General features: G+C 46.4%; 2 protein-coding genes across 2 annotated transcripts; one reads left to right on the top strand and one right to left on the bottom strand.

Moving 5' to 3' along the window:
* Positions 1-1,422: 1,422 nt before the first annotated feature.
* On the bottom strand, positions 1,423-2,580 carry LOC137544623 (E3 ubiquitin-protein ligase TRIM8-like). The gene has a single exon (XM_068265718.1). It carries the CDS (start codon positions 2,578-2,580, stop codon positions 1,423-1,425), a length of 1,158 nt encoding a protein of 385 aa, XP_068121819.1.
* A 12,357-nt stretch (positions 2,581-14,937) lies between these two features.
* On the top strand, positions 14,938-23,691 carry LOC137544624 (olfactory receptor 52Z1P-like). Its single transcript, XM_068265719.1, has 3 exons — positions 14,938-15,100; positions 21,291-22,132; positions 23,557-23,691. The coding sequence occupies exons 2-3, from the start codon at positions 21,308-21,310 to the stop codon at positions 23,689-23,691; spliced, it is 960 nt and encodes a 319-aa protein (XP_068121820.1). The 5' UTR covers positions 14,938-15,100; positions 21,291-21,307.
* Positions 23,692-26,257: the final 2,566 nt, after the last annotated feature.

Below are 26,257 nucleotides of genomic sequence, written 5' to 3' on the forward strand. Positions count from 1 at the left end.
ACACACACACACACACACACACACACACACACACACACACACACACACACACACACACACACACACACACCTTTAGCCTAAAAACTTGTAATTAAAAAAGTCAGCTTATTTGCACTGCTATGTGGTATGTATCTGACTTCATATCCACTTTAAGCTCCATTTCTGTACATGCTGCTGCTTCTCATTGGAAATCACAAAGATAGCTTGGATTTCCATCCTGAGTAGAAGATAGCAAAAAAAAAATAAGTCATTGCAAGTTGAGAATAATTGAGGATTCCGTGGTTCCATTGGCTAGAACAGGGATTGCCAACCACCGGTCCGCGGCCCACTGCCAATCCGTGGGCCACTTTCTGCCGGTCCGCAGGTCTCCCCCCTCCCCCTGCGGCTGCCACTCGTTATACCTTAGCTGGCAGCTGCTTCCTCTTACATATTCCCTTGTCCACCCCTCTCCTCCATGCTCGTCCCCCGGCTGCTGTGAAGAGGCAGGGAGCAGGAGAGCGGCTTCCTGTAGCAGGGATGTATATCTTCGTTACCATGGGAACCACTGTCCTGCTTCCTGCATCTTCACAGCAGTCGCAGGACGGGCTGCTGTGAGAGAAGAAGACGAACATGGAGGAGAGAGGTGGACAGGGATCTAAACTTGCTATACTGGGGTAACTATACTACCAATACTGGGGCAACTATACTACCAATACTGGGGCAACTATACTACCAATACTGGGGCATCTATACTTCCTATACTGGTTCAACTATACTACCTATACTGGTTCAACTATACTACCTATACTGGGGCAACTATACTCCCTATACTGGGGTAACTATACTACCTATACTGGGCCAACTATACCTAGATACCCTGCCTACACCTGTACCTGGCAACCTACGCCGCACCCGCTCCCAACGCCCCCTCCCCACCAAAACCCACGACATCAAAGCCCGCAGGGAAAAATTTGGTCTGGATAGCCGGACCCAGGCCAAAAAAGGTTGGGGACCCTTGGGCTAGAGAATGAGCCAAACACAGCGCTCACTCTTCAATGTGTCCTCAGGTACCTTTATACATCCACTATACAACCATAAGACAGCATGGAGGGGCTCAGTGAAGGTGGCAGTGAATGTGTGGAGGTGTCTGATTGGGTCACACAGGACATAAAAAGAGATCTCCCCGGCCTCATAATCCAGAAATATCCTGATTCTGTCACTGGGGATCCCATCAGGTAACGGGATCACTTTCCTGTCATGTATCACTAAATACTGATTGCCCCTCCTGCACAAACCCCAGGACTTGTTATTATATCCAATCCCTGACTTATCTCCTCTCCTGGCTATACTGGGGTAACACATCCCAACTTCCCAGCTATCTGATCCCCCAACATCCACTTCCCAGTAATGTCGCCCTGAGGAGAAGCTCTGGCTGCTCAACACCTAATAAAAATTCTGAAATCTCTCTGGTGTTTCTTGGCGATCCTGCTTTCTCTCTGACCAGGATGCAGTTTTCTTGTCAGCTGATATTTGAAGATAATTATTAGCTGTATTTACATCCAGTAATATGTCTGCAGGTTGTATACAGATCCCCCCAGTTACCCCAGACAGGATATCAGCTAGTCCTGTGTGTAATGTGTGTGAGATGCCGGCCACATCCAGATCCCCTCCATCATGGAGCTGTTTATCATGTCTGTCCTCCGTGTCACACATGTCACCTGTGTCTGATTCCTGTAAGACAGTCAGTGGGTCAGTCATGTTACACAGCTCCTCAATATGACGCATCTTCCTGGACAGCTCCTCCTCCTTTATCTCCAGCTGTCTGATGACATCATCATAGGATTCTACCTGCATGGTGATGTCACTCAGGACTCTCTTCTCAAGGTCCTCCAGTCGTCTCCTGAGGTCTCTAAATAGGGCAGTGACTCTCTCTTTTTTACCATCTGCTTTTTCTTGTGCTTTTTTCCTGCGTTTCTCCAGACTCTGGACTCTTTTCTCAGCCTCCTCTGTCTCTGCCATCAGTTTCTGCAGATCATTCCTCAGCTTCTTCTTCTTTTCCTCTGAGGCCTCATCCAGTGACATCATCTTATGCCCCACATGTCCCCCGATCACGGAGCAGGACACACAGACACAGGCAGAATCCTCAGTACAGTAATACTTCAATATTTCTTTATGGACGGAGCATTTCCTGTTCTCCAGGGAAGTGTTGGGGTCACATAAGACGTGTTTTGGAGACTTGCTGTGGACTCTCAGGTGATTATCACACATAGAAGCATCACAGTGCAGACAGGACATAACAGCAGCTACAGGAGAATGGATACAGTAAGTACAGTGGACTCCGGCCTCCTCCTGATCTGGCTGAGTAGACAGGAAACTCTCTGCTATCTTCCTCAGGGCAATGTTCCTCTGCAGTGCCGGCCGCTCCATGTACTGCTCTCTACATTCAGGACAGGAATAGCCTCCAGACCCCTCCTGTGTATCCAGCACACGATGAATACAGACTCGGCAGTAGTTGTGGCCACATCTCAGGATTACAGGATCGGTATAAATGGTCAGACAGACGGGACACTCCAGCTCCTGGCTCAGATCAGCAGACGCCATCGCTGACAGCAGAATGAGAAAGTAAAAGTGAAAGAATCTGACTCTCAGAAACCAGTAGAACTGGTTGCATGATTAATGGCCTGGAGGAAGGGGGAAGCTAACCTTTTTTTCATTATTTTCCTCATTTAGAGTTAGACTACAGCAAACCTACAGCTTCTTGACAAATAAACAGGGCCGTTTCTAGATTTTTGCTGCCTGGGGAAAACTTGTAAAGGATGCACCCCCCCCCCCCTTAGGTAGGTAGGTAGCCAGGTATAGGTGTCCCATGTATAGGAGGGATCAGTGAATAATGGCGCACAGCGCCTATGCATAAAAATGGCGCCGCATGAAAAAGATACGCTTATCGCTATTTATCGTTAGTACTGCATAATAATGGCGCACAGGGAAAAAAGAAGAAAAACGGCACACACTAACGTTATTTATCAATAGTGGCACACACTAACATTATTTATCAATAGCGCCCTACATAAGCCAAACTGCAGACGTTATTTAACTGCAAAACGGTGAATGGATTTAATGTACCACTGTCAAGGTTAGGGATAGGTACAGGGAGGGTTCTGTGTGAGAGTAGGGTTAGGTATACAGTACAATATACACCACCAGGGGGTGGTTGGGGTTAGGCACCACCAGGGGGGTGGTTAGGGTTAGGCACCACCAGGGGGGGGGGGGGTTAGGGGTTAGGGAAAGGTACAGAGAGGGTTCTGTGTGTTAACGCTAAATAACGATAAGGCTTTAACGCTAAATAACGATAAGGCTTTAACACTAAATAATGATAAGGCTTTAACGCTAAATAACGATAAGGCTTTAATGCTAAATAACAATAAGGCTTTAACGCTAAATAACAATAAGGCTTTAACGTTAAATAGCGATAAGCGGCAAACGGATTAGCGGCAACACCGTGCTCCATTATTCGCAGGCGCCATTTTCAGATGGAAGCGTATAGGAAGTCAGGTATAAGTGCCCCCAGTATAGCTATCCAGGTATAGGTGACCCCAGTATAGGGAGTCAGTTATGGGTACCCTTAGTATAGATAGCCTGGTATAGGTGCCTCCAGTATAGGTTAGCCAGGCATAGGTGCCCCTGTATAGGTAGCCAGGTATAGATGCCCCCAGTATAGGTAGCCGGGTATAGGTGCCCCCAGTATAGGTAGCCAGGTATAGGTGTCCTCAGTATAGGTAGCCAGGTATAGATGCCCCCAGTATAGGTTAGCCAGGTATAGATGCCCCCAGTATAGGTAGCCAGGGATAGATGCCCCCAGTATAGGTAGCCAGGGATAGATGCCCCCAGTATAGTTAGCAGATATAGGTGTCCTCAGTATAGGTAGCCAGGTATAGATGCCCCCAGTATAGTTAGCCAGGTATAGGTGCCCCCAGTATAGGTAGCCAGGTATAGGTGCCCTCAGTATAGGAAGCCAGGTATGTGCCCCTAGTATTGTTAGTAGATATAGGTGCCCCCAGAATAGGTGGCAGGGATAGATGCCCCCAGTATAGGTAGCCAGGGATAGATGCCCCCAGTATAGGTTAGCCAGGTATAGATGCCCCCAGTATAGGTAGCCAGGGATAGATGCCCCCAGTATAGGTAGCCAGGGATAGATGCTCCCAGTATAGTTAGCAGATATAGGTGTCCTCAGTATAGGTAGCCAGGTATAGATGCCCCCAGTATAGTTAGCCAGGTATAGGTGCCCCCAGTATAGGTAGCCAGGTATAGGTGCCCTCAGTATAGGTAGCCAGGTATGTGCCCCTAGTATTGTTAGTAGATATAGGTGCCCCCAGAATAGGTAGCAGGTAATAGTGCCCTCAGTATAGCTATCCAGGTATAGGTGACCCCAGTATAGGGAGTCAGTTATGGGTACCCTCAGTATAGATAGCCTGGTATAGGTGCCTCCAGTATAGGTTAGCCAGGCATAGGTGCCCCTGTATAGGTAGCCAGGTATAGATGCCCCCAGTATAGGTAGCCGGGTATAGGTGCCCCCAGTATAGGTAGCCAGGTATAGGTGTCCTCAGTATAGGTAGCCAGGTATAGATGCCCCCAGTATAGGTTAGCCAGGTATAGATGCCCCCAGTATAGGTAGCCAGGGATAGATGCCCCCAGTATAGGTAGCCAGGGATAGATGCCCCCAGTATAGTTAGCAGATATAGGTGTCCTCCGTATAGGTAGCCAGGTATAGATGCCCCCAGTATAGTTAGCCAGGTATAGGTGCCCCCAGTATAGGTAGCCAGGTATAGGTGCCCTCAGTATAGGTAGCCAGGTATGTGCCCCTAGTATTGTTAGTAGATATAGGTGCCCCCAGAATAGGTAGCAGGGATAGATGCCCCCAGTATAGGTAGCCAGGGATAGATGCCCCCAGTATAGGTTAGCCAGGTATAGATGCCCCCAGTATAGGTAGCCAGGGATAGATGCCCCCAGTATAGGTAGCCAGGGATAGATGCCCCCAGTATAGTTAGCAGATATAGGTGTCCTCAGTATAGGTAGCCAGGTATAGATGCCCCCAGTATAGTTAGCCAGGTATAGGTGCCCCCAGTATAGGTAGCCAGGTATAGGTGCCCTCAGTATAGGTAGCCAGGTATGTGCCCCTAGTATTGTTAGTAGATATAGGTGCCCCCAGAATAGGTAGCAGGTATAGGTGCCCCCAGTATAGGTAGCAGGTGAAGGTGTCCCAGTATAGTTAGCAGGTATAGGTGCCCCAGTATAGGTAGCAGGTATAGCTGTCCCCAGTATAGTTAGCAGGTACAGGTGCCCCCAGTATAGGTAGCAGATGAAGGTGTCCCAGTATAGGTAGCAGATGAAGGTGTCCCAGTATAGGTAGCATGTATAGATGCCCCAGTTTAGGTACCAAGTATAGGTGCAGGCAGTATAGGTAGCAGGTATAGGTGCCCCACTATAGGTAGCAGGTATAGGTGCCCCCAGTATAGGTAGTCAGGTATGGGTGCCCCCAGTATAGGTAGCCAGGTATAGGTGCCCCCAGTGTAAGTAGCCAGGCATAGGTGTCCCCAGTATAGGTAGCCAGGTATAGGTGCCCCCAGTATAGGTAGCAGGTGAAGGTGTCCCAGTATAGTTAGCAGGTATAGGTGCCCCCAGTATAGGTAGCAGGTGAAGGTGTCCCAGTATAGGTAGCAGGTATAGCTGTCCCCAGTATAGGTAGCATGTATTGATGCCCCAGTTTAGGTACCAGGTATAGGTGCAGCCAGTATAGGTAGCAGGTATAGGTGCCCCACTATAGGTAGCAGATGAAGGTGTCCCAGTATAGGTAGCAGGTATAGATGCCCCAGTTTATGTACCAGGTATAGGTGCCCCCAGTATAGGTAGCAGGTGAAGGTGTCCCAATATAGGTAGCAGGTATAGCTGTCCCCAATATAGGTAGCATGTATAGATGCCCCAGTTTAGGTACCAGGTATAGGTGCAGCCAGTATAGGTAGCAGGTATAGGTGCCCCACTATAGGTAGCAGGTATAGGTGCCCCCAGTATAGGTAGCAGGTATATGTGCCCCCAGTATAGGTAGCAGGTATAGGTGCTACTGCAGGGAGGGGGCTGACATCATTCCTCCCTCCCACTCCATGGGCCCCCCTCCTGTCCCCCCTGCAGAGCTGGGGCAGTGGTGTAGTGTGTAACTCACCTGCTCACTCGCTCCATGCTATGTGTCCCCGCTGGCAGCCGTCTCATGCGTCATTCTGGCAGCCGTAATCACGCGTCATGCAGGGAAACAGGAAGTAAAAAAAGAGAAGGCTACCAGTTCAGATAAACATTTTCACTGTAAGTGGATGCTCGCTCTCCTTTTTATATTTGCTCATTTCTTCCCTGGGTTTCCACTTACTCAGCTTTTTTTCTCTTTACCCATGAGTGGGTCAGAGAGCAAGTTTTTCACACCTTCAGAACCTGCAGATCTGGTGCAGCGGTGCAGTGTGTTATTAACTCTCCCACCCACTCGCTCCATGCGATGTGTCTCCGCTGGCAGCCATGAACCTTCACCAGAATTGAGGCCCAAAGGTGGCCTCACACCATACAATTTTTGTTATTTTGATTCTATTCGAGCATTCCTATCCAATTTTCCGATTGATCGGAAGTTTCTATCAGAATTTTCGAGGTAGCACACGTGTTTTCGAGATTGCTGCAATTTTGGTATAAAAGATCCTAAACTCCCCAAAAAATTGGTTGATTAGAAAAATCGAGAGAAAAATGTACAGAATGGTTACATGGATTTTTTTCTGGTTGAATACAATTTCACAATCCATCACACATGACACATCATACAATTCTTGATATAATTGGTCTGAATACCAATACAGGGTTGAGTAGAGACAGCAGACTGTTTGACAGCATTAAAATGATCGATTCCACCTCAGCTACGCGGACCCACCAACTAAGTTCTTCTGCATATTTTTTGTGTCTCCACCAACTGTCTAGCTTCATTTCCCATTTGAAAAAACAATCTGGTAGAATCAGGCAAAGTCTTACTGATTTGGAACAGCTGTTTTTAAACAAAGAAAGTCCTTCAAAGGCCTTGTCTAAACTTCACAAACTACAGTTGGCCAAAGAGTCTATTACAACTTGCAGAACCAAATTAAGTGGAAAATGGAATTAGACATTAACCACTTGAGGACTACAGTGGAAAACCCCCCTAAAGACCACAGCAATTTTAACTAAATGGGCCACTGCAGCTTTAAGACATAGCTGTAGGCCCGTACAACTCAGCACACAAGTGATTCCCCCTTCCTTTTCTCCCCACCAACAGAGCTTCCTGTTGGTGGGGTCTGATCGCCCCCCTTGTGTTTATTTATGTTTTAATAAATGTTTATGTTACATTTTTTTATGTTTTTTTTTACTAATTCTTCTTCTTTTTTTTCTAAGAAATCCCCTCCCTCCCCGCGGCCAGCCAATCACGCGATCGGCTGTCATAGGCTTCTGCCTATGAGAGCCGATTGCTCTCTTGTCCCCCAGGGGGACAGCCGTGTCACATAGCTGTCCCCAGTACAGCGCTGCTGCAGATCGCAGCGATGTACAAGTAAATAGATGGCGATCACGCCGTCTAACAGTCTCCCGAGCGGCAATAGCCGCTCGGAGACTGTAGAGGGGGCGGAGCTCTGCCCTCCTAGCATGAGATGCGATCTCATGCAAATTAGAGCCCCAGGACTTGACGCCAATTGGCATTAGGTGGTCCTGGGGCTGCCGCCGCGACCACGCCCATTGGCGTGGGGCGGTCGTCAAGTAGTTAATATGAGTGACATGACCTGGCATAAAGCTGTTAGATATATCTGGTGTGCGCAGAGTGCCACATGCCAGTTGCTCCAGTACAAGTGCCTAATGAGGTGGTATTCGGCCCCCATAGAAACATCAATTCTTGGTACCCATTGTCACCTGTTTGCTGGCGTTGTGCGCACGTGGCTGATGAATATGGTCGTATTTGGTGGTCTTGCCAGTCTATACAGGGTTTTTGGAAGTATGTCGAGATGGTATTGAACCGGGCTGCCTGTGAGGGCTTTGCCTTAAAGAATGATATGGTCCTTCTAGGTGTTGAGATTAGCGAACATCTTACCATAGATCAGGATCTCCTCTATATCTGCAGCCTGGCAGCTAAGAAAGTAATTCATGAGAAATGGGGAACTAAAATGGTGCCAGATGTTAAGGTATGGCAGAACGAATTCTACAAACTTTTAAAAATAGAAACTAACTATACTGGTCCTGCTAGTGCCAGGTGGGAAAACACCCAAAATATCTGGGATACAATAAGTAACTGAAACAAAAATTATTCACAGCTCACTCAGCTCTCTCTCTTCTTGTTCCTCTCTCCTTGAGGGGGGGGGGGGGGGGGGGGAGGGGGGCAGGGGGTTGTAAGCATGCTATTCCTCTTCACTGTTTTCTTTTCTTCCTAACTCTTTCCCGTCTTCACCTTTTCTCACTTCTTTTCTTCTCTTTCTACTCACTCTTTTCGCTGGCTACGGATCTTTTTTTCTGTCTTACGCTTTCCCTTTTATTCTAATTCCATTCTCCTTTTCAAGCAAACCATGATGTGAATTCAAGGCCCAGCTCTAAGAGCTATCTGATGAAGCCTATTACCCTTGCTGGGCCGATATACAGGTCCTTCTAAAAAAAATTAGCATATTGTGATAAAGTTCATTATTTTCTGTAAAGTATTGATAAACATTAGACTTTCATATATTTTAGTTTCATTACACACAACTGAAGTAGTTCAAGCCTTTTATTGTTTTAATATTGATGATTTTGGCATACAGCTCATGAAAACCCACATTTCCTATCTCAAAAAATTAGCATATTTCATCCGACCAAGTCAACCTTCAAATAATTATGTTCAGTTATGCACTCAATACTTGGTTGGGAATCCTTTTGCAGAAATGACTGCTTCAATGTGGCGTGGCATGGAGGCAATCAGCCTGTGGCACTGCTCAGGTGTTATGGAGGCCCAGTATGCTTCGATAGCGGCCTTAAGCTCATCCAGAGTGTTGGGTCTTGCGTCTCTCAACTTTCTCTTCACAATATCGCACAGATTCTCTATGGGGTTCAGGTCAGGAGAGCTGGCAGGCCAATTGAGCACAGTAATACCATGGTCAGTAAACCATTTACCAGTGGTTTTGGCACTGTGAGCAGGTGCCAGGTCGTGCTGAAAAATGAAATCTTCATCTCCATAAAGCTTTTCAGCAGATGGAAGCATAAAGTGCTCCAAAATCTCCTGATAGCTAGCTGCATTGACCCTGCCCTTGATAAAACACAGTGGACCAACACCAGCAGCTGACATGGCACCCAGACCATCACTGACTGTGGGTACTTGACACTGGACTTCAGGCATTTTGGCATTTCCCTCTCCCCAGTCTTCCTCCAGACTCTGGCACCTTAATTTCCGAATGACGTGCAAAAGTTGCTTTCATCTGAAAAAAGTACTTTAGACCACTGAGCAACTGTCCAGTGCTGCTTCTCTGTAGCCCAGGTCAGGCGCTTCTGCCACTGTTTCTGGTTCAAAAGTGGCTTGACCTGGGGAATGCGGCACGTGTAGCCCATTTCCTGCACACGCCTGTACATGGTGGTTCTGGATGTTTCTTCTCCAGACTCAGTCCCATGCTTCCGCAGGTCCCCCAAGGTCTGGAATCGGTCCTTCTCCACAATCTTCCTCAGGGTCCGGTCACCTCTTCCAGTTGTGCAGCGTTTTCTGCCACACTTTTTCCTTCCCACAGACTTCCCACTGAGGTGCCTTGATACAGCACTCTGGGAACAGCCTTTCCATTCAGAAATTTCTTTCTGTGTCTTACCCTCTTGCTTGAGGGTGTCAATGATGACCTTCTGGACAGCAGTCAAGTCGGCAGTCTTACCCATGATTGCGGTTTTGAGTAATGAACCAGGCTGGGAGTTTTTAAAAGCCTCAGGAATCTTTTGCAGGTGTTTAGAGTTAATTAGTTGATTCAGATGATTAGGTTAATAGCTCGTTTAGAGAACCTTTTCATGATATGCTAATTTTCTGAGATAGGAATTTTGGGTTTTCATGAGCTGTATGCCAAAACCATCAATATTAAAACAATAAAAGGCTTGAACTACTTCAGTTGTGTGTAATGAATCTAAAATATATGAAAGTCTAATGTCTATCAGTACATTACAGAAAATAATGAACTTCATCACAATATGCTAATTTTTTGAGAAGGACCTGTAAGTCTCCAATTCTACTGAGAGTTTGTGACCAAAAAAAAAAAATTGGTCTGAATTTTCCAACATGTGCAATCTAATCTTTTTTTTCGGTACAACTGATCTAATTTATCGAATTGGTGTAAAATTGGATCTTTTCATTTTTATGGTGTGTGGCCACCTTAAAGCCTGGGACACACATCCAATTTAGATTGGCAAATGATTGGCCAAATTTACCATTTCCATTCAGTATTTTTTTTTTTACTTTTAATGCAAACAAACAACAAACAATGAACACTTATATCGCGCTTTTCTCCTGGCGGACTCAAAGCGCCAGAGCTGCAGCCACTAGAGCGCTCTCTATAGGCAGTAGCAGTGTTAGGGAGACTTGCCCAAGGTCTCCTACTGAATAGGTGCTGGCTTACTGAACAGGCAGAGCCGAGATTTGAATGCAGCTCTCCTGTGCCGAAGGCAGAGCCCTTAACCATTACACCATCCAAACGCTCATAGCATTAGGCTTGATGGCACATCAAAGTTTGCAAAATAAGTATTCCGTATTTTTTGGACTATAGGACGCTCTGGACTATAAGATGCACCTAGCTTTAGAGGACAAAAACCAGGGGGAAAAAATAATCTCAACCTGGTGTGTCTATCATGGTGCCGGGGCGTCTTATGGACCTTTTCACCTAATTATTATGTTGTACCTCTCGTGTCCCCCTGTATTTTCCTCTGTCCCTCCAATGTCCCCGTGCCCCCTTCCTATGTCCCCTGATGCACATATTTACATAGCAGTCATGCCGCTCCACTGCACCGATCTAAGGAAGTAGTCTTTGGGGAGCCAACTACCAATCACAACCACTCACTGCTCCCTGCTCACTTCTCTTAATAGGAATTGATGGTCTCGACGGTGGGAACACAGCTCCCTGCACTCCCTCCCGCTGGGAGTGTAGTGATTTGCCCCAATGATAGAGCTGTGGTCCTGCCCTCGAGACCATCGGCTCCTATTAAGAATCTAGCAGGAAGCAGTGAGTGGTTGTGATTGACAGTCTGGGGCAGTCTGATCCTTAGAGAGGACTGGCGTGGTTTCGATGTATAGATGTACATCGGGGAACAGAAAAGACGTGACATATGAAGGGGGACACCAGACACTGTAGGACACAGGGACAGAGAACACATGGGGACAGACACAGGGGGCTGGAGGACACAAGGAAAGAGACACAGTGGGACCAAGGACACAGGGGTACAGACACAGGGGGATGAAGGACACAGGGGGGCAGACAAAGAGGGAACGAGGACACAGAGAGACAGACACAGGGGGACAGAGGACACAGGGGGATGGAGGAAACCGGGACAGACACAGGGGGCTAACAACTTGGCACGGGTCCAAATATGTATTATTCTGACTATAAGACACACTGAGAAAAAGGGCATCCTATAGTCAGAAAAATATGGTACGGTATATACTCGAGTATAAGCCGACCAGAGTATAAGCCGACCCCCCAAACTTTTACCTAAAAAAACTGGGAAAAATAACAGACCCGTGTATAGGCCGAGGGTAGTAAGTGAAGCACCTACTGTATGGCAATATATATTGATGAGATGAGATGGACAGAGGAGGCAAAAATGAATCCTGGAGTGAGGACTCTGCAAATTGTAATATAATTTCACACCGCTGCAGCTTAGGGGTACATGCTTGCAGCAGCGCACAGATGAATACAGCGCTCTGGCGGGGGACAGCCGAACACATGACTGGGGCAGAGAAATAAATGCTGGCGCAAACAGCTTTCCACACCGCACACAGGTCCGGCGGGTGACATCGGATCACGTAGCTTCAGCAAAGAAGGAGGATATTAAATGCCGGCACAGACAGCACAGCACACAGCTCCAGCGGGGCGGCACACACTACACGCAGCTCGGGGGGGGGGGGGGAGACAGCACAGCCTAAGACAGCACAGTTCCAGCGGGCGGGGAGAGCCTGCACTAATCGAGTTAGCGACTCGAGTATAAGCCGAGACCCCCACTTTTGGGACACTTTTTTGGTCCCAAAAACTTGGCTTATACTCGAGTATATACGGTATATAAAGTAGAGCAAGAAATAGAAATAGTAAAGAATGGGAAGGAAGAAAAGAAAAATAGGGAGAAAATCCAAATAAAAAAAAAACATAACATATGAGCACCAGAGCAAGAGATATAGATAGATATAAAGAAGCCCCTTGAAAGGTGAGAAAGAAAGAGAAATAAAAGAGAAGATCAGTAGCTTTCCGAATAGCTTGTCGACCGATGTGAAGAAGATCTGATTTAGGTTGAGTTTTGTTGATTTCGGTTTCTCCTCAGAAACATCTGGCCAGGTTAATCCATCTTCTAATCTATCAGGTACCTATCACACTGGGATGTTTTCATTGTGTAGTGTTTTTTTACCGTAGGGTAACACTAAAGCAATGAAAGTCTATGGGGCGTTTCATATCTGATGCGATGAAGTATAGCATCTGACGCAAAAAGCATCAGCAGGTTATAGATCGACGTCCGCTGTTATGTGCGTTGACCGGAAGCCATGCAAGTTAATTGCGCCGGAGATATTTTAAACTGTTTTGTGTCGCAGTCAGTGCGCTTACGCAAAAGCGTATTTTTTTCTCAATACACTTACTTGAAATTGGTATTTCCGACACAGGAAGTGAGCGCTAGAGAGTCTCACTTATAGTTTGGCGTGTAAGTTACATCACCGCGCATTAGAACCGGTAACTCCAAAGCCTGTTTTTAGCATTGTGGTGCAATCATGCGATCATTCGATCGATCATTCGATCGCACCGCAACTTAAACGCAGGCTGCCAATGTGAAGCGGGCCTCAGAGTGTAAAATTCAGGAGGGAAGTAAGACAGAGGGGATGTCAAGTTCTAGAAGTTCAGGGAACCTTTGTTGCCAGATGGATGGGTACCATCTGTGAGCCCCTGTTTTGGGTGATTAGGTTCTTAACCACACTGCAAGCAAAGTATGTTAGGAGAAAGTGCAGATCAGAAATAGTAAAAAAAAGGGAGTCAGCCTTAGATTTTATCAACTGTATCTGCAAGCTAAAGCACCAAACATAAGCATAGCAGTCATCTGGTTGGGCGCATCGCCAACAAGAAGAAAGAGTCTAACTTTATAGTTAAAGCACATCTGAACTGAGAGGGATATAGGAGCTGACATATTTATTTCCTTTTAAACAATGCACATTGCCTGGCTGTCCTGCTGTTCCTCTGCCTCCAATACTTTTAGCCATAGACCCCGAACAAGTATGAAGGTCAAGTACTCTGAAGTCTGACTGGATTAGCTGAATGCTTGTTTCTGGTGGGAGATTCAGACAAGACAGGCGCCATTCTGAAAATAAACACATGCTTAGCTGAGCTTCAGGAGTGGATGGATGAAAACTGGCTTAAAGGGGTTATCAGCGAAAAATTAACCAAATAAGAGCTACTTACCCTGGGCTTCCTCCAGCCCCAAGCTCCCAGCATGTCCCTCGCCGCAGCTCTGCATGCAGCCGTTCGCCGCAGCTCCCGCCGGGTCCCCGGCGATGACGTCAGGGCGACCTCCAGGTCGGCTTGTACTGCGCCTGCGTGAGCTGCGCTGTCAATTACCGCCACGTGGATTGGAGCGGACTGCGCAGGTGGTAGTAGTTCTGGCTTGGGGCTGGAGGAAGCCCCAGGTAAGTAGCGCTTATTTGGTTAATTTTTGGCTGATAACTCCTTTAAGCTAAATGCTGACATAAACTGAGGTTCTTGTCATCGGAGGCCAGCGCCTAACAGCAAAGCAGTTCCAGACACAGACAACACCACTGAGGGTAGGGAATACTGTGCAATGTTTGGGTTTATTGATTGATGGGGAATCAAATCTCAGCTGTGGAGAAACATTCCTTTTTTCACCTAAGGAACATTGCAAAAATGAAGCAACTCATTCCTTCAGAGGATCTTCCAACCCTAGTCAAGCCTTCATCACATCACAGTTGGACTACTGCAATGTGCTCTATTCAGGCTTTCCAAATAAAGACCTACACCACCCGCAGCTAGTACAGAACGCTGCCGCAAGACCGTAAACAAGCCGACCCCGGCATTGCCACATAACACCAATCCATCGCTCACAACACTGGCTACCCATAAAATGGAGAATCCTTTTTAAAAATTGTCATGCTAACATTCAAATCCCTACACGACCTAGGCCCCGGATACCTGATGGATTTGTTGCAACTTTCCACAACCGCAGATCAACAGGATCTAATAACTTGACCATCCCCAGAGTCTAACTAAAAACCTTTGGAGCCAGATCTTTCTGTCATGCTGCCCTTACCCTGTGGAATGCCTTGCCAAACTTAACCAAGGCAACTCCAACCCTGGATAAGTTCAAATAAAAACTGAAAAGCCACCTGTTTAGTCTGGTATTTATGATCTCATAATTGTTTCCCCGTACACATCACTGTACTGACCTGAGACAAGCTTATGTGCCTTGGGTCCCATGGGAGAAAAACGCTTTACAAATGTTTTGTTGTTGTTGTTTATAACTCTGGACTGAAAGGCTCCTGGGTGTCTATTATCTATTTTTGGCCTAGAGGTCTTTTGTCCACCTGCTTTACAACTTAAAATAATGAGTGCAGAGTTCATCTTCTGCACCTCAGGTGAATTCCCTCTATCAGGAGACTTGGGTCCTCCAGTAGATAAGGACTGACTCTGCTGTGTGTCCTCCAGATGGTCCTCTGCCTCGCCTGAGATGATTTCTATACCAGGCAGGAAGAAGGACACACTACTGGTCATGGAAGAGTAATCTGAAGGAATCTGAACATGTCATCAGCACCAGAAGAGAGAAACCATCAGACTGATTCCCTCTCGAGCCCATCCACCCTCACTGTGACATATAGAGGGGAGTAGCTGCTGTACGTATTATTATCTTATATATTTATAGCATGCACACCGCTTTCAGTTTTGAGCTTGAATATTTGCTAAAGTTTTATTTGATTTTGTTTCTTTTGATTTTGAAAATATACGTACAATGTATTTCCTGAATTACGAGTATTTTTCGGGAGGAGTTTTCATGTACCACGAAATTATGAACTTGTTTTTCCCACAATTTCATAATTTCGTGCAATTTTATTGTTTTACAAGAAATTAAAAAATTATGGGCAACACGAAATTAAACATGAAATTATGAATTAATGCAAAATTATGACACAAAATAAAAAAAAAAAATGAAATTATGAATAACACATTTTCTGATAATTATTTCTTGTAATTGCAAATTTTGTGTTGTAATTCTCGAAAATGTGAAATTTCAGCTCATTACTACCTCCTAGTAGAGTTGGGCGAACAGTTCGGCTGTGTTAGCCGAACTGCAGCCGAACTGTTCGGCTGCCCAACCTGTCATGTGGCTGTGGCTTTTACTACTCCGGGTCGCAATGACCCGGAGTAGTACGTCTGCGCTGGCCCGGCGGATCGCGTCCTAGATCACGCTCCCGTTGCCGAGCACTCTCTGCGCGATCTAGGACACGCTCCGCCGGGCCAGCGCAGACGTACTACTCCGGGTCATTGCGACCCGGAAGTAGTAAGAGCCACAGCCAAATGACAGGTTGGGCAGCCGAACAGTTCGGCTGCAGTTCGGCTAACACACCCGAACTGTTCGCCCAACTCTACCTCCTAGTAATGTTTCTTATCTACACAATGCTTCTGTCAGAAGAGTTTTACAAGTCCTCCCAGTCAGTTGCATGCCTAAGGCCTGGTGCATTAGGCCTGGTTGCATGAGTCATGTTTTATATACAACACTTAGTTTATATATTTAACTATCATGCCTGCCTGTGTCCAATGAATAACAGGAAAGTTACAACTTAAAGTGCTTAACTAGTGCATATGTTACGGCCAGAACCCGAAGTTTGGCCAGAACTAGAAGTGGCCGGCCACTTCGGGTTCTGGCCGGCCAATGTGCGAACTGGCCGCTGCGCTGCGGCCAATGTGAGAAATGCAACAATTCCTGTAAGGTTAATGTTATGTTGTGGCCGCAGCGCAGCGGGCAAATGTATCACACATCTTACTTTATTCAATGAAATTAAGCCGCCCGCTTTTTCTCTGCCTCTCTCCTCCCCCCCCGCCTCTCTCTCCTCCCCCCCGCCTCTCTCTCCTCCCCCCCGCCTCTCTCTCCTCCCCCCCCCCCCCGCCTCTCTCGCTCTCCTATGGGCAGAGTCGTTCGTCGCGGCAGGGGAATCCTGCCGTTCTTGCAGAGCGGGTGCTGGCAGAAGCAATGTCTGCAGCCTCTCCCTGCTCTGCTCTCCTGCCGCGACGAACGACTCCCGGGGACACGCGTGTCCCCTCCGGCTGGCCATAAGAGAAGGGGAGAGAGAGGCGGGGGGAGGAGAGAGGCAGAAAAAAAGCCGGGTGGCTTAATTTCATTGAATAAAGTAAGATGTGATACATTTGCCCGCTGCGCTGCGGCCACAACATACCATTAACCTTACAGGAATTGTTGCATTTCTCACATTGGCCGCAGCGCAGCGGCCAGTTCGCACATTGGCCGGCCAGAACCCGAAGTGGCCGGCCACTTCTAGTTCTGGCCAAACTTCGGGTTCTGGCCGTAACACATACATGCCTTTCTGTATGTATAGACTTATCTTCCAAAGTCTGCACATATATACGTATAAGTTGCAATTATAATCTTTCCTTAGACATCGTGCAAACTGGTGCAGCGCCTCTGTGCCGAGCGGAAGCTGCATGTGCTCCTCATATACTGAAAACCTCTACCGAAGACTGTGGGGTGGGAGGGAGCGTCTCTAAGGGGCGTGGTCAGAGCGGAGCGTCCTGCCCCATAAAATGCCTTGGCGTGCATGAAAAAAGGGTGCCATGAAAAAGGGCCCGGCTGGAGAACAAAATGGCGCCGGTGGATAACGAAATCTGGTAACGTTAAACATTGTTGTCAGACTTGGTTAACGATAAATACAGTTGTAAAAACAGACGGGAAATAATAACAAAAAGATATTAACGTTAAAAATCATTACGTAATTCAACAATACGGCTTAACCCAACCCTACCCTCGCACAGAACCCTCCCCTGGTGGCGCCTACATCTAACCACGCCCCTGGTGGCGCATAACCCTAACCACCCCCACAGTGGTGCCTAACCCTAACCACCCCCCTGGTAGTGCCTAACCCTAACCACCCCCGCAGTGGTGCCTAACCCTAACCACCCCCCTGGTAGTGCCTAACCCTAACCACCCCCTGGGTGGTGCCTAACCCTAACCACTCCCTCTGCAGAAACACCCTTTTACACATAGAAACAATAATATCTTTGATAACGTAAAATCTGTACATAAAAATGAAATAATATGACAAAAACTGTAATGCTGCAAGCTTCTAAAACGATAACATACTTCAAAAACTGTGATGTTCTAATGTTGTTAAATATATTTATCGTGGTGCCCTTTTTTCTGCTTTTTTCGGCAATGTTACCGATAATTGCATTAGAGTCTTTGGCGGCGCCCTTTTCGGCCACCCTCATCCGGCGCCCTTTTTTCCTGCTACCCTTTTAAGTCACCAGCAAGCAGTTAGAAAATACTCAGTATAATTTTGATAGTACTTTTTTACCTCCTTTTTAGTACTTTTTCCATTGCAGAGTGCTAAAGAGTTATTTTAAACAGAAGATAAAAATGTATCTCCCAGGAGAAAACTTAGGAGAAAAAGCTAATTGCATATGGCCAATAAATATGTATTAAGATAAGTATGAGCCAAAAACAGAGGCCTGTATGCAATTAATTTTTTCTCCTGAGTTTTCTCTCAGTAGATAATTTTTCATCTTCCATTTAGAACAACTCGTCAGCACTTTGCAATTGAAAATGTACCAAAAAGTAGGTGGTCAGGTACTATCAAAATAATTTTGAGCATTGTCTTGCTTGCTGGATGGTGGAGTTTGAAAATATCACTTAGAAGAAAGCTTACCATATATACTCGAATACAAGTCGACCTCGTATATAAGTCGACCCCAATATTTGACCCTCTTAATCTGGTATTTTTTAAAGAGAACCCGAGGTGTGTTTAAGAATGTTATCTGCATACAGAGGCTGGATCTGCCTATACAGCCCAGCCTCTGTTGCTATCCCAAACCCCACTAAGGTCCCCCTGCACTCTGCAATCCCTCATAAATCACAGCCGTGCTGTGAGGCTGTGTTTACATCTGTAGTGTCAGTCTCAGCTGCTCCCCCGCCTCCTGCATAGCTCCGGTCCTTGCCCCCATCCCTTCCCTCCAATCAGCAGGGAGGGAAGGGATGCAGGCGGGGACTGGAGTTCTGCAGGAGGCGGGGAGAGCAGCAGACTGACACTATAGAGATAAACACAGCCAGCTCTGACAAGCAGTTTGTCAGCAGCGTGGCTGTGATTTATGAGGGATTGCAGAGTGCAGGGGGACCTTAGTGGGGTTTGGGATAGCAACAGAGGCTGGGCTGTATAGGCAGATCCAGCCTCTGTATGCAGATAATATTCTTCAAACCCACCTCGGGTTCTCTTTAATATCTCAAATAAAAGTCTACCCAGCAAAGTTGTGGTCAAGTCCAAACCTTCTGTCAGTATAGTAAGTGATAAATAAGGTTAACAATGGGCATTTATAAGGCAAGATACATGGAGCAACTCTGCATGATCTCAATGCATGTTCCCCACACTGTGTTGCTGTTAATGTGTTAATACATAACATTAACAGCAGCAGTAGTGTTGGAAACATGCTTGCAGATCATAAGGAGTTAATTGCTTCAAACAATCACCAGCACACTGTACAGGAGCTGACAGGGAAGATAAGGCCAGTCCTGCACTTCAAAGCAACAACAAAACAAAAAAAAAAAAACAGTTTCCAGCCTGAGTGCTCAGGGCTGTGTAAACAGCTCTGTCAACTTTACCATTCAGATGCAGGGTGGGCCAGTGTCAGCTGTTAGGCCTCGTTCACATCAGGGCCGTTTCTGTGCGCTTTTTACAGCGCACTGCCCTGTGCGATCAGCAAGGTATTTATTTTCCCATGTAGCTAAATGTAGCTGGTTCACATCTATGCGCTGTGCTGAGCAGCGTTAGGCCTCGTTCACATCTGCTGCGCTGAAAAACGTGTGAAAGCGCGTTGTAAAAAACGCATGCGCTTGTGCGCGATTTATTGCGTGTTTCTGTGCGTTGCGCTGCGCTTCTTTAAAGCACGTTTTGCTTATTGTAGCAGTAGCAGTTGTCAATAAAACTTTGTTTTTCTATGTAAATGTATTTTTTTCTCCACTTAGGGGTAAAAAACACATGCGCTTCTATGCGCTTGTAAGCGCTTCTATGCGCTAAAAAAGCGCACCCATTCACTTGCATTGATGTGCGCTTTCCAGCTCAACGCACAGAAATGCATAGACAACTGCTACTGCTACAATAAGCAAAACGTGCTTTAAAGAAGCGCAGCGCAACGCACAGAAACACGCACTAAAGCGCGCACAAGCGCATGCGTTTTTTACCACGCGCTTTCACACGTTTTTCAGCGCAGCAGATGTGAACAAGGCCTTAGTGAATTCCCCAGTGTGGATGCAGCTAAAACTCCCAGGCACCCTGGAACACGCTGGCTTCAGCTCCCATCCAGCGTGTCCCATCGCTCTGATCCCCTCCTTCACTTCCTCATTCGTCACTACGCAGGGCAGCCCAGCCTGTGTGTAGTGAAGGGGAGCTGCAGGCACCAGGGAGGACAGTGATCTGTGGCCAGAACAGAGGAGGATTTACGAGCAGCCAGCGGGGGTTAGAGCAGTAAGGAGGCACACATTATAACAGGACTTTGAGCAGCTCCTACCCCAGCCGGCTGTTTAGCACCACGTGCTGTCAGAGCGGGGGTTAGTCCATTTTACAGCTTGCAGGGGGGAGCTGCATTATAGTGACCCAGGCATCTGAGTAAAACAGGGACACACAATCTGGCTGGATGGCAGCACTAGGGTGGCAGAATGGAGCAAATGCAGAGTAGAGGGGGCACTTGATACTCAGCTACAAGTCAGAAATTTAGGTATGATGCGAGTATAAGTCGACCCCCCTACTTCACAAAAGTAGATCAGACCTAAATTTCTCGACTTATAGTCGAGTATATACGGTAATTGCATTCGGGCCAGAGCATCTTAATTGAAAAAAAAAAAAATACTGTATAATTTTTTTTTTCTGCAGCGAAATGTATTTTAAAAATGTCGTGTTCTTCATACTTCAGGATGCAAAATGTGAGATGTTTTGTGGTAAATATTCGCTGAGCTTTTTTGCAGGACATTCCTTTGGTTTGGACATTAGGGCCCATATGCAATTAACTTTTTTCCTGAGTTTTCTCCTAGGAGATATTTTTCATGTAGTGTTTAAAATAATTTTTAAGCACTCTGCAGTTGAAAGAGTACCAAAAGTAGGTGAAAAAGTACTGTCAAAATTATTTTGAATATTTTCTTACTTATTGGTGATTTAAAGGGACTCTGAGCTCTGAATATGAACGAAATTGGTATTCACCTGGGGCTTTTTGAAGCCCACCGTAGGTCGGGAGGTCCCACGGCATCCATCTGGCTCTTAACCCTGGGCCTGTCCAGAAATGGCTGCCCGGTGGCACACGGCGACACTGGGTCTGAGTGTCGGGCTCCTCTTCCTTAAATGTCACGGCTGTCATCACCACGCCGTCTGCGGCCGGCGTGACACTACTACGCATGCATGATTAAACCGCGCATGCGCAGTACTATCAAACGGCTGCCGTGATGACGTGAGGCGGCCAGCGTGGTGACGACAGCCGTGACGTTTAAGGAAGAGCAGCCCAACACTCAGGCCTAGTGTCGCTGGGAGCCGCAGGGCAGCCATTTCTGGCCTGGCCAGGTCCTGGGAGAAGAGCCAGATGGACGCCGTGGGACCTCCCGACCTATGGTGGGCTGCAGAAAGCCCCAGGTGAATACCAATTTTGTTTTTATTCAGAGCTCTGAGTCCCTTTAAAGGGCATTTTATTTACAAGTTGAGAAAATATCACCTGGGAGAAATCTCAGCTGAAAAAGTGAATTGCACGTGGGCCTATGAAACAGGAAAGTATGGTTTGCATTTTATTAGGGGACTGACAGTTATTTTTTTTCTGACACAGATACCCAAGTTGTCCAAATGATGACAAATTCTACATGTTTCCACCCTGACTATTTCCTTCTGATGGGAATTCCTGGTCTGGAGGACTCTTATCTCCTGCTCTCCATCCTGTTCTCCATCATGTATGTCCTGTCTCTTCTGGGGAACTCCATCATGGTCCTGGTCATCTCCACCAATGAGAGTCTCCACCAGCCCATGTACATCTTCCTCATGATGTTGTCCATTTCTGATGTCTTCTTGAGCTCAACCGCCATCCCAAAAACCCTCAGCATATTCCTGGTCAGTTCTTATGAGATTTCTTTCTATGGATGCCTCACTCAGGTTTTCTTCATTCATTTTCTTTTTGGGGCGGAATCAGCCATCTTGCTCTCCATGGCGTACGACCGCTACTGCGCAATATGTCACCCATTAAACTACACATTGACCGTCACTGGTTCTTTTATTAGAAAGACAGCCATGTTTACTCTGTTTAGAAATATTTTATTTGTATTACCATTTACTTTTCTTCTTGACAGACTGTCGTTCCAACAAAGCAATGTGATAGGCCACACCTACTGCGAGCACATGTCTGTGGCCACATTAGCGTCTGTGAGCATCACGGTCAATGTGGTGTACGGTTTGGTGATAGCTGCCATTGCCTCTGGTCTTGACCTCACCCTTATTTTTGTGTCCTATGTTGCTATTATCACAGCTGTTCTGAGGCTTCGGACCTCAAAAGCCCGTTTCAAAGCCTTCAACACTTGTGTGTCCCACATCTGTGTCATTATCCTCTTCTACACGCCTGCCTTCTTCTCTTTCATCGCTCACAGAGTTGGACATAAATATGTGTCTCTTCAGTTCCACATTAGAGTTGGGCCGAACGGTTCGCCTGCGAACGGTTCCATGCGAACTTCAGTGGTTCGCGTTCGCGTCCCGCAGGCGAACCTTTGCGGAAGTTCGGTTCGCCCCATAATGCACATGGAGGGTCAACTTTGACCCTCTACATCACAGTCAGCAGGCCCAGTGTAGCCAATTAGGCTACACTAGCCCCTGGAGCCCCACCCCCCCTTATATAAGGCAGGCAGCGGCGGCCATTACGGCCACTCGTGTGCCTGCATTAGTCAGAGTAGGGCGAGCTGCTGCAGACTGTCTCTCAGGGAAAGATTAGTTAGGCTTAGCTTGTTCCTGTCTGGCTGCATACCTGTTCTGTGAACCCACCACTGCATACCTGTGCTGTGAACCCACCACTGCATACCTGTGCTGTGAACCCACCACTGCATACCTGTTCTGTTCAGTGGACCCGCCACTGCATACTTGTTCTGTTTAGTGAACCGCCACTGTATACCTGTTCTGTTTAGTGAACCCGCCACTGCATACCTGTTCTGTTCAGTGGACCCGCCACTGCATACCTGTTCTGTTTAGTGAACCGCCACTGTATACCTGTTCTGTTTAGTGAACCCGCCACTGCATACCTGTTCTGTTCAGTGGACCCGCCACTGCATACCTGTTCTGTGAACCCACCACTGTATACCTGTTCTGTTCAGTGAACCCACCGCATCAGTGCGCATACCTGTGCAGTTAAGTGAACCCGCCACTGCATACCTGTTCTGTTCAGTGGACCCGCCACTGCATACCTGTTCTGTTTAGTGAACCGCCACTGTATACCTGTTCTGTTCAGTGAACCCACCGCATCAGTGCGCATACCTGTGCAGTTAAGTGAACCCGCCACTGCATACCTGTTCTGTTCAGTGGACCCGCCACTGCATACCTGTTCTGTTTAGTGAACCGCCACTGTATACCTGTTCTGTTCAGTGGACCCGCCACTGCATACCTATTCTGTTTAGTGAACCGCCACTGTATACCTGTTCTGTTTAGTGAACCCGCCACTGCATACCTGTTCTGTTCAGTGGACCCGCCACTGCATACCTGTTCTGTGAACCCGCCACTGTATACCTGTTCTGTTCAGTGAACCCACCGCATCAGTGCGCATACCTGTGCAGTTAAGTGAACCCGCCACTGCATACCTGTTCTGCGTCAAATCCAGATTTTTCCCGGGGACTTTTGGCATGTATCCCACTCCGCCATCCCCCCCTCCAGGTGTTAGACCCCTTGAAACATCTTTTCCATCACTTTTGTGGCCAGCATAATTATTTTTTTTTTTCAAAGTTCGCATCCCCATTGAAGTCTATTGCGGTTCGCGAACTTTAACGCGAACCGAACCTTTCGCGAAAGTTCGCGAACCCGGTTCGCGAACCGAAAATCGGAGGTTCGGCCCAACTCTATTCCACATCCTACTGGCCAACCTGTACGTTATTGTGCCTCCTATGATGAACCCGATCATCTACGGCATCAAGACCAGAGGAATTGAGCAGAAGCTGATAGCCATGCTTAGGAGACCCATCAACTTTATCATTATCACGTAAGGAGGTATATTCACTAAACTGCAGTAATCAGATTAATATGGGTAAAGTCTTACTGCACGATGAGTAGAGTGTCACGTGGTACGTTACCTGCAATGCTTTCTACTTCTACTCATTGTGCTCTACGCTTGTACTCAAGTTATTCTGCTTACGGCAATTTAATGAATCGCCCCCAATTGCATCTTTCAACAAATAATAAAATATCTCCTGGAAAGGTCCACCTTGTTTCACGAAAGACATTTTCCTTAACTAACGTAGCTTTCTTGGAGGAAAGGTGGTAAGGAAGCCTGTATGGTCTCCAAACATTTATTGCCTGCCTGGATCTCCAGTGACCAGATCCCGACCACTGAATGAAGGCATCAGTCTGCAATTTATGGGCTGATGTGAGGTTTGTAGATGTTATTTGTGGTCAAAACCGGATAAAAGGAAAGATAATATAAGCAGCTGCATTATAAAACCCAAAGTTCTTTTATATTACAAAGTTAGAAACCAACTGATGATGAAGACTAAGATGATGATTAACCATTTAAGCATTAAGCAGCTACGTCCAGGAGGCCATGGCCAATCGCGCACGTGCAATTGTGCTCCCGGCCGTGGATTGTTAGCCCAGGAATCAATCAATTGGGCCATGGTGCCCAATGGTTGATTCCTCTCCCCCGCAGAAAAAGCGACCGCTTCTCTCGGAAGCCTTGCTTTTTTTGAATCTTGTGTCCCCCTACGTCCCTCTAAGCGTACATGTTACGCTTAGAGTGACGTCATGTAAACAAACTCATGGCTGCCATCTTGTGGCCAAAAAGTAAAAATACATCTAAATGTAAAAAAAAATTAAAATCAACACATATTTACATAAAAAAATTAATATATACATCCCACCATCCCAAAAAATACCCAAATAAAATGTTTAATAATAAAAAAAAAAAACATTACAATTAAAAAAAACGTAAATATTTACCTAAGGGTCTAAACTTTTTAAATATCAATTTAAAGATGAAATATTTCTTTTTTTTTTAATTATAAGCTTGTAAATAGAGATGGATGCAAAATGGATAAAATGCACCTTAATTTCCAAATAAAATATTGTCGCTATACATTGTGATAGGGACATCATTTAAACGGTGTAATAACCAGGACAATTGTGCAAATACAATAGCCATGTATTATTTTAATACTATAATGGCTGAAAACTGAGAAATAATATTTTTTTTTCAGTTTTTTTCTTATTCTGTTAAAATGCATTTACAGTAAAGTGGCTCTTAGCAAAATGTACCACCCAAAGAAAGCCTAATTGGTGGCGGAAAAAACAAGATATAGATCAGTTTATTGTGATAAGTAGTGATAAAGTTATAGGCTAATGAATGGGAGGTGAACATTGCTCGGATGCATAAAGTGAAAACGACTGAAGGCTGAAGTGGTTAATGTGGAGCTCCAGGTAATATGGGCATATCCATGGAGCTCTATACTGCAGTATAGAGAGCCTTGCTCACAAGAGCTCACAATCTATTTAAAGAGAATCTGTAAAAAAAAAATCCCTCTGGGGGGTACTTACCTCGAGAGGGGGGGGGAAGCCTCAGGGTCCCAATGAGGCTTTCCCCTCCCCTGTAGCTTCGGGGAATTCAGCGCTGGCTCCCCCGAATCCTCCCTGACAAGCTTGTCAACGATTGATGTATTTAACTCTCCGGGATCAAGCGCAGGTGCAGTAGCAGCTCTTCGTTCGGACTAGACAGAAATAGCTGAACCAGATCGTATCCACTCTATTGCGCAGGCGCAAAAGGACTCACACCTGCGCAACAGAGCGGATCGATCGGGTTTGGCTATTTCCGCCTTAACCCGAATGCAGAGCTGCTACTGCTCCTGTGCCTTGATCGAGGGACAGTGGAGGACAACGGAAGACTTGTTAGGATCCAGAGGCTTCCCCTTCCTTAGGTAAGTATGCCCAGAGGTTTTATTTTTTAATTACAGGTTCTCTTTAATAAATTGAATATTGACTATCGTGACATTATGTATTGAACTCGTATCAAATTTATTCATTAAAATTTGATTTCATTCAGAAGAAAGTTTGCAATATTGTAGATTATTTACTAACTGATTGTGTTACATGACGCTCTGCTACTTCCTGTCTTCCTAGAAAATTGCCCCTGTCTGGTAACTAAAACTGAGGTCTCTCTCTGTTCTTCTTGCTTTCTGGACCCACTTATCAGAAACAGAATCAGAATTATTTAAATCGGCAAGCATGACTGGGTCGTGCCCTGAATTGGGTTTGGCCCATACAATTGCTAAGAGAAGGAATAAGAAATATAGATAATACGAAAGGCATGAACAGAAGTGACAACAGCAGTGACAGCAGGATGCAAGTATGAACACAGTGTTATGCTAGAAAGTCTATTAATTCAACAGCTGCAGCCAAGGGGGAGGGGAAATGATGGGGGTGGGTGCCAGAGGTGGGAGGGCCTGAAGAGAGTTCAAGAGGTTGACAGCAGAGGGGAAAAAGGAGTTCCTATGCCTCAAATTTCTGTGGAGATGCCCCGAAACCTGCAGCCTGATGGGTGTTATTGCACCATGCCAACCGCCT

The sequence above is a fragment of the Hyperolius riggenbachi genome, chromosome 2 (assembly GCF_040937935.1).
Source record: "Hyperolius riggenbachi isolate aHypRig1 chromosome 2, aHypRig1.pri, whole genome shotgun sequence".
NCBI classification, from domain to species: domain Eukaryota; kingdom Metazoa; phylum Chordata; class Amphibia; order Anura; family Hyperoliidae; genus Hyperolius; species Hyperolius riggenbachi.

What these genes read in the sequence shown, in the direction of transcription:
- LOC137544623 (XM_068265718.1), bottom strand. Translation starts at nt 2,580, where the DNA reads ATGGCGTCTGCTGATCTGAGCCAGGAGCTGGAGTGTCCCGTCTGTCTG.
- LOC137544624 (XM_068265719.1), top strand. Translation starts at nt 21,308, where the DNA reads ATGATGACAAATTCTACATGTTTCCACCCTGACTATTTCCTTCTGATG. An exon ending in ATGTGTCTCTTCAGTTCCAC is followed by an intron (nt 22,133 to 23,556) that starts ATTAGAGTTGGG and finishes ACTCTATTCCAC; the next exon opens with ATCCTACTGGCCAACCTGTA.